The 16,444-nt window shown below is 43.5% G+C and overlaps 1 protein-coding gene across 7 annotated transcripts in view; it reads right to left on the bottom strand.

Annotated features, from left to right (window-relative positions):
* nav3 (neuron navigator 3) overlaps nucleotides 1-16,444 on the bottom strand; it is a 272,816-nt gene that overhangs the window by 83,840 nt on the left and 172,532 nt on the right. For 6 of the 7 annotated variants that reach the window (XM_061029865.1, XM_061029867.1, XM_061029868.1 and 3 more), the window contains 8 exons: nucleotides 8,928-9,051; nucleotides 7,808-8,123; nucleotides 6,055-6,775; nucleotides 4,393-4,818; nucleotides 3,466-3,507; nucleotides 1,248-1,405; nucleotides 348-542; nucleotides 1-22 (listed from right to left, as the gene is read on the bottom strand). The exon at nucleotides 1-22 is cut by the window's left edge and continues 31 nt beyond it. In XM_061029865.1, the coding sequence (XP_060885848.1) occupies nucleotides 1-22; nucleotides 348-542; nucleotides 1,248-1,405; nucleotides 3,466-3,507; nucleotides 4,393-4,818; nucleotides 6,055-6,775; nucleotides 7,808-8,123; nucleotides 8,928-9,051 (2,004 nt within the window). The remainder of the gene's footprint in view (nucleotides 23-347; nucleotides 543-1,247; nucleotides 1,406-3,465; nucleotides 3,508-4,392; nucleotides 4,819-6,054; nucleotides 6,776-7,807; nucleotides 8,124-8,927; nucleotides 9,052-16,444) is intronic. The other variant, XM_061029866.1, reaches the window with a different exon arrangement.

Genomic DNA, 16,444 nt, shown 5'->3' with positions numbered 1-16,444 from the left:
AGAGACAATGACGAGCCATGGACTGGAGGAAGATATGGACAACAGACAAAATTTGAATACCTGAATATCTTGCTTTTCTATTCTCCTTTGTCTAGCTAACTGATTCCCTCTTGATAGTTACGAGCTGTAAAACTCAGCTCAGCAAATTCCCTCCAAGATCGCATCCACAAGAAGATCAGAACAGAGTGAGCAGTCATTTAAGGCACTGACAGTATGAAGACACAGCGAGAGCTCATCTGGTGACTGATGGGTCTCTATCTTTCTTAATGTGATCCCTGAAATGATTCTTCATGTCTTTTGGGTATGGAGGTCTGTTTTTGGAAAGTCTGCTTACGAGTGTGTCTTACCTTCGTCAGTGCTGTCCCTGAAGGAGCCCGAGCGGCTGATGCCCCGTGGTCGGTCCTCCAGGGAGGTTGCGCTGCCACCCAGCGGGTGACCCTCTCCGTACAGGTCGAAGGAGTCCTGTGCGGGGATGCTGTTGGAGCGGCTCATGCTGGTGCTGCCCGGTGGCAGGTTGTACTGGCTGATGTTTGTGGGGCTCACTGCAATGAGGAAAAAATTCAACAAGATCAGTGTTAATACTTCACGTTTACTCAGTTACATTTTAGCCCGTGTAAAATCAACAATGATCAATCATTGATGTATGATATGACACCTTTCCTTTTTTTTTATCAAGTCATTAACATTTTTTTCCAAGCAAATGTTTTTCTGCAGCTCCACATACACAGAGAAGCTTTACAAAGATGGTATGAACTGTATAAAGTCATGATAAGACCAAGGGACGTTACTAAATATCTCGTGTAAAAAAGGTATGTGTGTATAGCTCATATTGTGAAAGTAACATAAAAGTACGCCAAGCAAAATGTGAATGGATGGAAAAACTTTAAACCAAGAGTCCATGACACAAATCTAACAAACCAACTTTCAACTGCAAAAAAACAAAAAAACAAAAAGATGTTGTCTGATGAATGCACATGTGAAACAAGGTTTTAGAAAAATGATCTGTGTGGGAGGAACATCTGAACTTGTATGACTTTAGGAGCCTTTGCATTCATCTTTCAAGGATCCTTCTCTGGTTGGTTAATTTGTGTTTTATATGAAAATCATAAGCATTTTCCTTTTGCAATCGCTGGTGGCAAGATTTATAAACTACCTCTTACAGTAAATAACACCATCGTAAAAACACATAAACTGCACTATCACTGTGATGTGGAACAATTCCCTTTTTTTTATATATATATACTTACGCAGGTTGGAGTAGTGGTATTTTCCAGTGGTGGTGCAGGCAGCTCCAGGAGGAGACAGTGGGGACTGGCTGCCTGTGTCTTGAAGCCCCCCTGTAGAATGGGACCTTAACCACTCCTTCCCCTCCTCGTGGGACGTCTGCCGGGAGGAGGGCGGGTACCTGAAAGCCCCAAAGATAATCTCAACTCAAGGCGAAAAGACAGATATCTGGAGATTCATGTATACAAAGTTTTGTCATTTGATGAAAAGAGTGAAGCGCTACATCATAGAAGTATGTGAGCAGATGGGATAAATATGCAGCCACACCACACAGTCACGTACACACACACACACACACACACAGTGCTTTAGCAAAAAGCTGCCAAACACACTGACACTGCCGTTCATCTCCTCTCTCCCCAGCTCCAAAGTGGCTCAGCAACAGAAGGCCCCCTTATCGCAGGCATGACAATCGGCCATATTTAATCCTCTGAGGATGATAATTGAGTTTGCACTCATCCCTTTTCAGCGCCGTCTTCCTTCAAATGCCTCCATTACTACGCTTGTCACATCTGACCCCGCTTCAGTGCCCCACGCCTGTGCTTTCCGACTCTCTGCAACAGGGATTGGGGCGTCTAAGAGTGTTTTGAATGGTGTGACACAGCAGCATTCGTTCCTCACTGGAGTTGACATGGAACAGACTGAAATAGCCAAGGGTCAAGGGTTTGACTCTAGTATTTTCTAGTGCTTACAAAAAGCCTGAAAGCTGCACAAAATATGCTTATTCATATGACTAAATGGGGCAATTATAAATCTAAGCTGAGGGAAAACATGTCGCTGGTTTTGAGATGTAAACAGACAGCCATAAAGATGTGAGGTCAGAAGAAACTACTGAGGAGAAAACACTGCAGTCTGTATAGAACATCACATCCAACAGGCATAATGTGTGATGCAGGATCCGTTATTTTCGGTCCAAAAAAGAGCACTGAATGCCTTGAAATGAAAAGAATGGTTTGAAACCAGCATGCCTCATCCAACCCATCTGCAGCAGCACTGTGTAATCGGCTGGAGAGGTTTGTTCCCTGCAGAGGTTGTGCCACTGTGATGAATAGGTTATGGTATTTCTGTCTCAGTCCCTTAAGTCCCGGCTAAATTCTAAGTATCCATTCTACCTCCCCCCGCAGCTAACAAATCAAATGTTAGAGAGATTTTTGAGGAATTTCTGAGGAACCGAGAAAGGACTGCTCTGTTATAGAGCCAGTGTTAGCATTATTCTAACAGCATGAGATGAGATTCTGATGAGAATGCATGGAGATAGGCAGACAGACAACCACACACATTCCTGCCTGACCATCAGATGTAGCATTCAAACCGCATTAGACAACCTTTTTCTACTTATATAGAACGATACGTAATCTGGACTTCAGGACCTGTGGTACAAAATCACATCCTGAGGCATTAGAGAGCTATTCTTGATTCTGTGTTTGCAGAAATGTGCTCGTGCAGAGTGAACGCTACATCAGAGAATCACAACATTTGATAATTTATAGATCAGTGGTTACCAACCATTTCAGTCAGATGCACCCCCTAAAATCATTAGTCTATATTTCACTGCTGTTTTTCTCCTGGAAGTGACTGAAGAATTACTGCATAATACATATTAGCATGTAAGACATCCTTTAGCTAACATAATAGCACATTTGTGTTATTGTACCATTTACGTTTTATGTTTAGCTTAAAAGCAGAGGCTATTACAGCTAATTTTACATTCACCTTGCATGTATTTGACACTTTCACTAACAATGACGCTAGTAAAACCATTTAGGGTCAAAAGCTAAATATCCTTAGGCTAAGTATTCTCCCTGTTGTGACTTTAACACTAAGTTAACTATTTTACCTGTTATCTGTAGCTTAGAGCTACTGCGAAAGTGCTTTTATGCCAACCATTGTGGTAAAATGCAGTACAGGGGTTAGAAAGTTGAGGTTGAAAACACTAAAATCTTCCTACTACTCTCGATGACAACGACCAGAATTGGCGCCTTTATATGAGTAAGTAAACTGTACATGGTGTGTTGTGGTGCTAAAGGTTGGTAATCACTGCTACAGACGGTGCCACACCATGCCCCCAAACAAAAGTGGACTGAACACATCATATCAGGATTATCATTTCATGCAAATGTGAACTTTTTTAAGGTAAGGTAAAAGAAGACAAGTTGAGAACTGTCAGCAGATTTGTTGTACCTCAGTCCCTTTTTGGGAAGCGTGTTTCTGTCGAGAGGCATGCTGTTAAAACACAGAGGATGAGTGGATTAGATGAACACCAGAACACATTTGTCCATGGAGAGCATGAGAAAAACACTTTGATCACTTATTACAAACTTGACGTTTGTCACACACACACACACACACACACACACACACACACACACACACACACACACACACACACACAAACACAGACACATTGATTATGTTCACAGTACAACAGACCACACAAAATAAAACAGACAACATTTCAATCAATTGTTTCATTTTTGAGACGTTGAAGTCAACTCGTAAGGGAAAATAAAGTTGTGCCCTGCTAACTCTACTCTGTGTGATGTATTGCATGCAGTCTGTGGACAAAACAATGGACAAAACATCCTGATAAAGACTTCATGGGAATGAGCGCCTGACATGATCTGGATTTATTTTGGTGCTTTTTCTGGCATATTTTTGGTCCTCTTCATTACATCCTGTTCTTACTGTATTAAATGCCTTTACTGATGGTCCCAAAGAAGAAAACAATTAGTCAGTGAGGTAGACTAACTGTGCACAAATGTATCCGTCAGTTAGTGTGTTTAATGGTTGGACTGGAAACTATTCGTCTTTATCTTGGTGTTTATATATGAATGACAGGAAACTGGCATTAAGATGGTTTTAGTTTTGTCTTCAACAAACTGAGCTATGCAATATATAATACATTTCATAAAACCAAACCATGCCAGAAAAAGAAACTTGAATCATTCAAAACTGTGAGCTGAATGAGTGATTCTTATTCTTGTCATTGGAGTTAAGTCTATGCTTTCCCTGCGTCTCTAGAGGGGGGGTAAGGGATTTCCTTTTTGTCTCTGCTCTCAAATGAAACAATGAATACGATTCATCCCAATCGTATTCCCTGTTACTCACCCCTCTGACAGGGTGGACTTGACACTGCCGGTTCGCGTAACCTTGGGTCCGTGGTGGCCCAGCGGCAGATCAATGGACTCAGAGCTGGTGTGCAGACTGGTCATGCTTTGGCAGCTCAGTGTGTCCTTGCTGCCCGCTGACGAGCTACAGGCAGGCCAGGGCCGAGCGTTGGAGGGCAGCGAGAGGCCAGAGGCCGGGCTGGAGGCTGGGGAGTCGGCACACAGGTCTGGGGTTTTACCGTAAAGGGGGCTACTGCCACCACTCATGCCGCCAGCGCTGCCCAGGCTGCCCGTGCCGGAGGAGGGCGAGTCCAGGCTGGCCTGTCTCGCCAGTGTGCCGTGGGGGCTGCCCAGTAATGATGGGCACTTGCCCGAGTCGGGCGTGCCCGGAGAGCTGGCCTTGCTGCTGGCTTTGGTACCAAACAATCTGGGGGGGGGGGGGGGGAGGGGGTAGAGAGGTGGGTGCAGTCATTCAGAAACGCTCAAAAGGACAAGTGATGAGCATCTGCAAGATCCACACTGAAAAAAATGAAGGACTCTGGCAAAGTTTGAGGCTGAGAAAAGAGGTTACTACATTTTGAAATGTATAGCTGTATTGGTCACACGCATCACGTACCCAAATCAGAAGCGTAGTAAGAAAAACAACTTGTCAAAGAACACATTCATCCCTCACAGCAACCTTCGCTTCGTTTCTCAGTAATTCACATCGACACATCTGCTTTCACAGCTTTTGCCCGTTTCAACCCTGTGACTTTAAATAACCTTAATCTGTTAGGCCACTCGACTGTTTGCCTCCTACGTGTTCTCAGTCTGCTACTGCTACTCATACTGCTCCTGTCCAAGTCTGTCATCGCAGTCACATTAAGTACATAGGTGACACTCTCTTCGGGGGGGGCGGGGGGAGGGAGAAAAAAAAGCTTGAAGACATGCAGATGAAACGGGTCGGGGCTGACAGATCGGATGGGAAGGATGTTTAGACACGGCTGCCGATCGCATGCTTCTAATGAGTCAGGGATTGGCGTGTGGAGAAACTCCTGTCTCCTGTCTGTTCGGATCAAAACAGCTAAGCTTGATCTGCCTGACCTGCATGGAAAATCCTTCAACTTTCAGGGTGAAGATATTTTTGCATCTGCAGTATCACCCACACCAGGGAGCCATCTATATAGCGTTTGCCCCTGGGCTGTGCAGCTGAGTGAACTCATCAATTTCTCTATGGAGGGGCTGAAATTTGATTTATTAAGTGACTTATATTCATTTTGCTCGTCCGAAAACAGATCGAATATCTGAGATGAAGGAGTACTTCTATAGTCATGGTAAGATTTTTACCACTACACATGACTTCTTCAATAAATGCCCTCGTTTGTTACAGGAGTCTTAAGGACCGGCATGCATCACAAAAAACCTCAGAGAGCTCCACAAACATCAGTTCATCACAATGAATGAAAGCACTCCTAAAGTCTGGAATAGATGTGTCGATGGCGTTGTTTGAAACTTCATGAATCAAACTTATAATGCAACTCAAAGCATGCTTCTTGTTCTCTAAAACACATTTTTTTGCTAATAATAAACAGGATATGTGATGAAGTGGTTGAGCCATGTAGAAACACAAACACAGATGGACGGGGACAGAACAGACGATGTTTGCATGTTTTGTGTGTCTGACCTGCGGAACGTAGGAGAAGCGATATCAGGGTACTTGGAGCCCGGCTGCCTGAGGCCCGACTGGCCCGCCGAACTGGACGTGGGGCTGGACTTAGGGGACGTGGACAGTCCTGCTGCTGCTGCGTCCGGGTCTGACACCGACACTTTCTCTTTGTCCGTCTGGTTGATGGTGATAGGACTGGAGCGGTCCGAGCCCACTTTTCCATCCCTGCGTTTGGCGCCCGTTTGCGTCGCCGCCGACTTGCCACTGACATTGGAGTCGACGCTGCTGGAGCTGGAGCGGTGCCCGCTACTCCGCCCGGCCACCGCCCCGCTGGAGGATTTAGCCGGTCTGGGCAGAGAGCGGTACTGCAGGGTCACTTTGGAGCCACAGCTCAGGAGGATGCCGTCATCCTCGGGCTGCGAGCCATCCAGACTGGTCTTGCGCACGCCGCCGATGCCTGCTCCTTTGCCGAGGCCGGCTGAGGATTTGGGCGCCTTGCCCAATGTGGCCGAGCCGCTGGCTAGCGTTGCACCGCTGGAGGTGATTAAAGTACCAGCGGTACCCGGGATCTTCTTGTATCCAAAAGAACCAGTGGTCGGCGGGCGTCCGATTCCAGAGGGAGGCTTCTTACCTTCGTCTCCACTGCTCTTCCCGGCGTCCGAGGGGGAGCGCTGGATGCCAGCTGAACTCTTGGAAGGCGCCTTGCCCTTCTCTGAGGCCTTAGCATCATCAGTTTTGCCTGTCAATTTGCATAAACACTAATTAGCACAATTACAGGAAACATTAGCCTCAGCAGTTTCTTGGCCGCGGACTCGTTTGTATCACCTGTGGTGCCATAACGCCGGAGAAGCCAAATGAGTGTATACGTTGGCCAACAGCCTGGCGCATTGAAAAACAATACTTATTTGCAACAACGCTGCGGAACTTGCTGAGTTGAGTGAAAATTAAAGAGCAACTGTTTAGTCTCCGAGCTCAGGTATCAGTAAGAATTATCATCAGTTTTGTTTTTTTAAACAGAGGCAACAACTCTAACTCTTCTTTCCAAAACACATTCAGGCCTGTTTCAACAAACACATTTTGAGGTATCACATAAAGAAAAGTACATGTTTTAATAACAGAATAAAGGACCCCTGTGTGATTTATTTGCTTTAATTTTGGGCTCCATTAGTTGTTCATGCTGGCTCACACAGTCATGCTGTCATGACTTAGTTGGAAACCTGAATAAAATTCAGATTGAAGGAGGTAATTTAATTCAAATATGAAAAAGGAATACAAAATAAGTTGGAAATAAATGTGCTCGTGTGAAGTTTATCTACAGAAGATTCAGAGTTCTAACAGTTGAGTCTTTTAACATAAAACAAAGTTCTGTGAAGAAGTGTTTTCATTCAGTTTAAAAAAGACCAAATGCTCTTTTGTGGGAACACGTTCATGTTTGTTTGTTTGTAATTAGAATACAACAAAGTTTCTCTATCTCAAAGGGAAACATGCTCTGAGGCGGTACAAGTTATTCAGGATGAAATTAGACACGCGGATGGGAAAGGTAGCTGGAGCTTTTGATCTCTGAAACAAACGACACAGCCTCAACAGAATATCTTTTCATTTCCTTCATGGCACTTTATTTGTCATTACGAGAGGTCCCATAAAGGGGATAAATATCTTTCCTGTTTCCTCTCATAGCTCTAGATTCAATCTTAAACAAACTATCATTTTACAAAAGTAGAAGTAATAATAACTTAATTTGAGTGATTTTTTGTGTCTTGAGTCTTCCTACCTGGTGATTTGAGGGCAGCAGAGGCCCCCTTGGTCCTGGGTGGCGTTATGCCCACCTGGGCCGTCATGCCCCTCCTCCACGAGCCCGTTTGGGACATCTGGGCCAGCGCGGTGGCCTTCTGACCCGCGTCCTCGTACTGGCCCTGGGCTTGAGACGAGGAGGAGGACGAGGATGAGGTAGACTTCCATCGGGAGGAGCTGCTGCTTGGGTCCATGCTCGAGTCCAGCTCTTCCTCCACCTTCTTTAAGTCCTCTGCTCCGGCCCAGCTGCTGCTCACCTCCTGGCCCGCATGCTTGGACCTGCTGCCTCTCTGTGACTGGATGATGTTAATGGATATCAAAGAAAGCACATTAAGATACTGGTAGATTGATTTTCTTAACGTTTGAGGGGTTATCTTTTGAATACTTTTGGCATTCTGAAATTAACAGTAACGTGTCTGATACAAGAAAAAAAGTATCAGCAATGAGTCGATTACAGTTAGAAACATGCGAACCCTCCAGTATGACCCCCTTAAGAAGAGTTATTTCAACACATACAGACAGAGAGATAGAAGTGTCTGCACAAACACACAGAGCAGCAGGGTGTGTGTCTGTGTAAGAAGCCGAAAGCTATCTTTGGATTCACTGGCGTCCAGATCTCCTCTTTTGGGATGAATACAAACACACCCACACAGCACTGATAAGCAGCCCACCTTGACAGATGGCCAGTCTCCTTAGCAACACCAGAGTCTCTAAAGAGGCCCAGTCTGCAGAGAGTTTCATGAAGGGGCCTGAGATAATTGGCCGAACACAGCAAAAGCCTTCGTTCTGCAGTTAACTCTCTCAGCTGTGATTTTTAGAGCTCATGTACAGACTGGCCTTCAATTCATGCCGCTTGTAATCGTGCATTTGAACATATCGTGCTACATCTGGCTTGTCAGTTTCAGACATCAAGCACATTTATATTTCCTGCTAATTTTGTCAGCCATCAATCCTAATATCCAGTCTTGACAGAAGCTGTAAACCGCTGCATCAGTCATCCGTAGCGCCATGTTGGCTTCATGGATACAAATCTTACTTAACCCTGAATGACATCACACAGGTTTGCTGTGGTTACTTAAAGTGAAGTGTTGTGCTCTTACCTGTGCTCCCTTGCTTTTGCGTGACGAGCTGACGGCGGAGTAGGCGGGTGTGTTCAGATCGTCGGTGCTGATGTTGTCCAACGTGTCGCTCAGGCCGCTGCTCACCGAGCTGCTGTCGTCCCAACTACAGGAGGGGAAGAAAAAAAACACAAAGTTAAAAGGAGCAATATGTAACTGTGATACGTAGAGTTTAAAATGGGTACTGCAGTCTAAATTCAAAAACATGGTGAATTCATTTGCTTTCTTGACAGGTTTAGAATGAGCAGCATTTATCTTCTGACCAGGTCTGTGACTCAGAACTTCATCAAAATGCAAGACTGTATGCTTTGATGTTATAACTGTAAGGTGTCTCTCTCCCCCCCGCCCCGTCCTCCCTAGAGTTGATGGTTGCCACTTTGCGGACACTATAGCTTCAGTGTTCGACCAATTCTGCACCAAAAGCATCCCACCACGATTCTGCTCGTGGAGCTTATTAGAAACATGCAGAGGCTTTTAAGGACGGGTAGAAAAAGTTGTATTTGAACCAGTTCTCTCTTGCACGCTTCCATCATTGTAACACCGGTTGGTTTGCCGTTTACCTGGCAGTAGAAGATGGTTATATGAGATGATAAGATAAATATGTGCATATGAAGAACATGGTGTGCATATATGTATTGTATGTATGTGCATATTTATATGTATATATTATATAAGTGTGTATGAGTGTGTTCGTATGCAGGTATGTATATTTGTACATTTGTGTGTACATATGTATAATGTATCATTATTTGGAAATAGGAGCTTGTGTGTGTGTGTGAATGCGTGTGTCTGTTCTAGTCGTGTCCTGTTAATCCTGTTTATCCTATTTATGATTAATGTTATGTGTTATGTGTTGTAATGGTTGCATTGTCACTATGTAAAGTCTGTTGTGAGGACCCCAGGAAGAATAGCTGTTGTAATGCTGCAGCTAATGGGGATCCAAATAAACTAAACTAAACCAAGGGGCGTCCAAAACAACCACGTGGGGGTGCCTTAAAACTGCCTATCTACAAAAACAGACCACTCTGGACTGGAATCAAAACTTAGAAGGAGCACATACTGGCTGCTGCATTGTTGACACAGAAGCCAGCACTTCAACATAGCATGTTTGATGATATAGTAAAGGTCATTTTATCATTTCATTTAGTAGATATCTGACATATTGCTCCTTTAACACTTGATTTGTGGCCAGTTACTTTAAGCAGCAGATGTAGCAGCATCAGCAGCAGTGCTCAGTGCTTTACCAACAAGCATGCTGCCTGACCTCCATCTGCCGTCATCATCTTCTTACTCTAATTAAAACTTTATTCAGCATGTAACTGACGGATTAACGGAAAAAAGAAGAAGCACATGTATAATTTTCTCAGTGTCCATCACCAGCTCGGCTAGCAGAGTAGATCATTTATAAGTGCCAAATTAGTCTCTTCAAACAGCTGTGCTCCTTTTCAGGACCCCACTGACTTGTGGGTATTTGAGTCCTTTTTTGTGCAAGGAGAAAAAAATGGCTCCGGCTCATTAATCGTTGCGCTTCTCATTAACTCTGAGTGTGAGGAGGAATAAAAAGGATCTTCATTAGTGCGGTAATTATTCAGCTGCTGTTGGAGGCTGACAGACACAGAAATCAGGAACATTTTGGATCGAACAGCAATCATCCTCACACTCACACTGTTTAATCACGACAGAGTTACACATCTGAAAACTCCTGCAGGATGTTCCTCTAATCTGCAAACTGATTTCACATATCAGACACAATAAATCACCTTCGATGAAAAATCCATTAGCCCTTCATTCTCTTTAATTGGTCTGTCTATGACACACACACACACACACACACACACACACACACACACGCATCACACAAACACAAACAGTTGTGACAGCTCACATTCACATGCACAATAAGGACACACTTGGAGTCCTTACAGATACTAACTGCTTCCCTTTCCAACATGTACAGTCTATACGTGTGTGTGCATGTTTGTTTCTTTGTGTGAGACAGAGACAGCGCCCCTACTGGTGAGATATATCTGATAAACCTTCTTCAGATTTTAATTCAAATCCAGAGTGTACAGAGAGAGATGACAACCAATACTGAGAAAACGACACAACCATGCACATGCTTTGGTCTAGAGATGTAATTGTAAAATAACATGTGACTATTTAGGCAATAATTTAAAAAGTCAAAATTAAAAATATATGAATTAAAGACCAACAGATGAAATAATGAATACATTTGGAAATATATAGACAAATGTATAGATACATTTTTTTTAAATTTCTGATCAAATGTATTATTATAAAACTGACTTTTATTATGTGTATGAATATAAGGAGGTCTTTTGTTTCTGTATATTTCCCATCTATCCATCTGTCCGTCCAGCCATCCATCTAACCATCCAGTTGATTGACAGCTCGGCTTTTTAAGACTGAGCAAAAGCAATAGGGAAAGAAAAATGAAAAATCAAGGGATAGAACTACTGTAACTTAATTAAATGTATTTCAATTATAATTTATACATTGAAAATTGTATATTCTGTAGGTTGTTTTTTCATTTCCTATTTTCCATGCAATGCAGTTTTTTTCCTGCACTGCTATGACTTCATAGAGATAGGAAACTACGCTCTGCCAATGTAAGGCGTCTGATCCAATCTTCACAACAGGGTCCTAAGTCTCTGACTAGACTCTTCTCCTCTGTCGCCCCCCGGTGGTGGAATGAACTTCCAAACTCCATGTGATCTGCAGAGTCCCTCTGGACCTTTAAGAAAAAGCTAAAGACCCAGCTCTTTCATGAATACCTACTAACTTAATGATGATGGTCTCCATATTATTGATGATGATGATGGTAATGATGATGGTTTTTGTTTGATAACAATGACTTATAAGATGGTTTCTATACTGATTAGAGCTCTCAAGAACTGCCCTCAATGTTGTGCTTTGCCTCTGGTCACTTCCTGTCAGCACCTGTGTGTCCAATCAGACTCAAAGCTGATCGTTTGCTCTTACTGACATTGTTCCATTTTTTTTCTAGATCCTTGCTTGTGTTGTACTTACTCTCTGATGTACGTCACTTTAGATAAAAACGTCTGCTAAGTGAATTGTAGAATTGTAGAAGTAAAGTTTATTTGTTAAAGCAGCGTTCACAGACTGAGGTCACACAGTGAGGTCACACAGTGCTTCACTAAATGATACCATAACATTTGTGCATAGGAAGAGCGTTCCAAAGGGTCTGAGCCGCTCATTGAAAGGCACGCTCACCTTTTTTTTTTCAATTGGACACAAGGTACACCAAGTAGACCCTGGTCAGAAGACCTGATGGATCATGCTTATGATGGATGGAGCAGGACCTTTAATGAATCCTAAATTCAATGGAAACCAATGTAGAGAATATTAGATGGGTGTAATGTGAGGAGACCTGCTGGACCTAGTAAACGATGTAACTTGTAGACGGTCGAGGGAGGACTTATTAGGAGTAGAAAGATACAAAAGAATCTCGGCTTGTGAGTCCACTGATTTCAGTTAAGCCAAGTGAAAGAAACATGAAGCGGTTAACGATTCCTACGAGCCAACAATTTCCTTTACTGACATCCAAAACTACTTTCATCTAATGTGACTTTCCAGTCCGGCTGATCCCAATCCCACCCAGTATTTGAAATGATTCTTTAAAATAATGATCTGAAACAACTTCCTGAAGCTAATTGCACTTTTTTTTTGTTCAAGTCAATTCAGACTTAACATCTATAATTCATGGCTGACAAGGATGAAACCCGAAGGCGGGCTGAAAATGAGAGAATAATGACTCTCTTTTCTTCTTTTTTTTCTTCTGAAATGCTCATAGAGGAAGCAAGGGGAGAAATGTGGGCGAGGTGGAGATGTGCGGACGTGGCCGTCTGCAGGAGATAATGGCGGTATTGAAGTTTGTTCAGACAATCGATCTTAGCCATGAGAGTTCTTATCCTTAATGCCGTTCATTAGCTGCATGGTATCTGTTTATTTAATGGAGTGTTCAACTATCTCACGTTCCCTAAAGTTGAGAAGCTTGTTTTGGGAAACTAAAAGAAGAAGCTCTGCTGCAGGAGTCTTAATGGAAACAATAATAGATGTTCTGTATCAAATGACACTTGCAAAAAAAGGTTTGTGATTAATGCAGTGCAAGGCAGATAACTTGCAGCCCAGTTGTTCACTGGTGCAGTGCAGGATTCATTTGCTTTCCCTGACAGGTTTAGAATGAGCAGCATTTATCTTCTTGGACCAAAATCTGACCAGGTCTGTGACTCAGAACTGCATAAAAATGCAATACCTGTGGGCTGTGTTCTAGCTGTGAGTCTTTTTGTAGGGATTCATACTTTACTTGGAAAAGAACATGACATGGAAAGTAAAACAGGCAGAAGATGACAAGTAATGGTTTGTCAGCGTTGTCGAACATCAAAGCTCATTCCTTGTTTTTTGCCATCTTTAATCCGTCATTCTCAGATTACATTTTTCTTCAAATCAAAGCCATTATCGGAAAAAAAGCGCCTCAGAGATGGATGCTTGAAGTGCAGACTAGCTTGTCATTTGAAAATAAATCGCATCCTCGTTGTCAATCGGCGCTCTGCCTTTACTGCGGCTCTTTGATAAAGAACAAGCTGCTGTGGAGAGCTTAGAGGAGCTCTGATATCAGACAGGGGGTTGAACTGAGTGTTTGGCTCAGTGTGTTTCTGCACTCACAAAAAGCTTTAGCAAACAAAGCCTGTGGAGATCGATGGCTTTGAAAACATGGCTGCCTTGTTCCCCCCTCCCTTTAATCATTTCCTCTCATCTGCACTTACGTCCGTCTTTGCTGATTCTACGGCTTTGTTTTTGAGTTGAGGGGGCGACATCATCTGACAGCGGGGGACCGCTCCTGAGTCGATTCAAGAAGACAAACAGCAAAGTGAGGAACATGTCTGAGTGTCGACGTTCACTGTGCAGTTTGGTGCTGGCCGGGTTTTTTTTTCTCCCATTTTGGTGATGACAGGGGCTGCAAAGTCACCTTCAAGATCTGATTCAAAGTTAGCCCTCTGCTCGGCTTAACTTGCCTCCAAAAGTGACGGGGGAGTTGCAGAAGCACTCTGCAGCTTCCTCCGAGACCGGCCTTCAGTGCGTGACAGACAACAGGGGCAGACGGAGCCAAATTTAATGCTTGCCTCTAAATGAATCAGATTGGCTGAGCTCCAAGACGCAGACGAACAGAGAGCTCTGTCTGTACATATAAGACATTTCCTTGGTCTAAAATATTGTTTCTGAGAGCTAAAAAAGATGCAAGAGAGAGAGAGAGAGAGAGATGAGGAGAAGGAATTTGGGAGATTAAAGACACAGATGGTCTTTTACGGGCACTGATAGCTCCTTATGCCTAATTGCACATCTGAAATATGGTACCAGCTTCTTTAAAAGGGAGCAAAGGATTTTCTCCCTCACTATTAATTTCTTCCAAAATGAGATACATTACACATTGCACCAGTGTAGGGCTGCAAATATGCAAATACATAAATGAGGGTTAGTCGTGGACTCATCATGAAATGAAAAGGCAGAGGCAGGTGGCTGTGAAGAAGCTTCACATTCTTATCTCAATGTGAGAATCATCGAGCACGCTTTGCTCTCCTGCAACATGTCGCTCTTTCCTCCCAGGGTGGTATCTCTCCAAGACAAAATGTTAAATTGTTCTGTCTGGAGAAAAAAAGCATGAACTGTGAGTAATGTGATTAAAACATGTCTTTGTCTGTGATGCTTGCTTAATTACTCCAATAAGCTGCAGTACACAGCTTCAAGAGTTGTAATGACAAAATAAAGATGCCCTTCCGCGTTCGCATTATCTGAACGTAATGCTTTAAGCAAATTCAATGTTACAAAACAAACAAGAGTCATTATAACGGGACGTCGTGAAAAACCTACTTTCCAAATGGAAATGCAAAGCGAAGCAGACAGAAGAAGAAAGGTTGGAAGGATGTTAACATATTTAAGCTATCAATGTTACATTAAAGCTCTGATCTGTAAGATATCTACTGAATGAAATAACTTACTTAATGATCAGACATCAAGGACACATGATATGTTGAAGTGCAGGCTTCTCTGACAACAATGCAGCAGCCAGTAAGTCGTCCCTATATGTTAACATTTAATAAAATGATGCACATAATACAAGACATGATTTTTATATTTGATTTATTTTTTTGATTTATTTTTGGTTGGAGAGATAGGACAGTGGATAGAGTCGTAAATCAGGGAGAGAGAGAGTGTGTGGGGAATGACATGCAGGAAAGGAGCCACAGGTCAGATTCGAACCTGGGCCGCCCACTTGGGAGGACTACAGCCTCAGTACATGGGGCGCACGCACTAACGACTGCGCCACCAGCGACCCAAGTAATCGATTATTTAGCTAAGTTTTTGTTTACTCCAAATGACATAAAAGAATACTATCTAGCAGAAAATGTTGCTGTAGAATAAGATGCAATGACTCATACTGAAAAGAAAGAACACAACTTATTTCAGCCAATGAATCCAGCTCTCTCTTAGAGGAAGTATGAAGCTCCCACCACAAGCATAAGAAGGGTCAAACATAAATGCTAAGGGCAAAACTTCAACGCCAAGTGAGGTAATAGCTGAGTCATCCATATTGATCAAGTCTCTAATAACACCCTCCAGATAGGGCTGGAGAAACCTTAGATAATAGGACATTTGTTTTGCAGCTGTGCTGGTCGAGCTTCCTTAGGAATAAACGACTGTGTTTAATCAGAGTGAAATGGAAGCAGTGAGCTACAGAAGAGCATCAGTGTGTTCTGTAGATGTCCCCCCCCCCCCCCCCCCCCCCCCCCCGAGAGCCCACCTGACTGTAACTGAGCTGAATATTTCATCGGGCCGACTCATCAGGATCAGCTCTCCGACAGGACAGAACAGTGGCCACCTAAGCTCCTCCCCCCCCCCCCTCAGACCTGCACGTTTTCACGAGCGAGTCACCACATCTCCTGCAGGGTGGGGGGGGGGAGGAGGGGGGGCGAATCCTCAGAAATGGCACAGCCGAACTCAATAACCCTACAGCGAGGGCGGGCAAGCCGGACTTTTTTTTTTTTTTGTGTCATAACTTCCTAAATTAACAATGAGCAACAATGTACAGAGCGCAGTGCCTGAGAAGAGACTGCAGCGGAGGATATTGGCTCCTCTCCCGTGTTTCATAAGCGAGGCGGTGAAGTGGGCAGATGGCACCAAACAAGTCACAATCTCCCCCCCTTAAAATCAATCTGAAAACACACTGGATGTCTCTTGTGTTCTGTTCATTGGACAAACACGACTGTATTGACCTACATACACACACATGCTTTTTTTCTGATGGGATGGTATGGACCTGTCTGATAACTGGAAGCTATAAAAAGGTGTGACCTGCTTTTCATGAACCTGGACCTGTTGGGAAAATCTCAGCCTGTGAAAATCCATAAAAAACAACTTTCTTCTTCCTTATCAGATGCAGCCAATATGCCTTTAGCAAG

Source organism: Labrus mixtus, chromosome 22 (assembly GCF_963584025.1).
Source record: "Labrus mixtus chromosome 22, fLabMix1.1, whole genome shotgun sequence".
Classification (NCBI taxonomy): Eukaryota; Metazoa; Chordata; class Actinopteri; order Labriformes; family Labridae; genus Labrus; species Labrus mixtus.
Note: the sequence above shows the minus strand (reverse complement) of the source record. Positions and strands in the feature narration are given on the sequence as shown.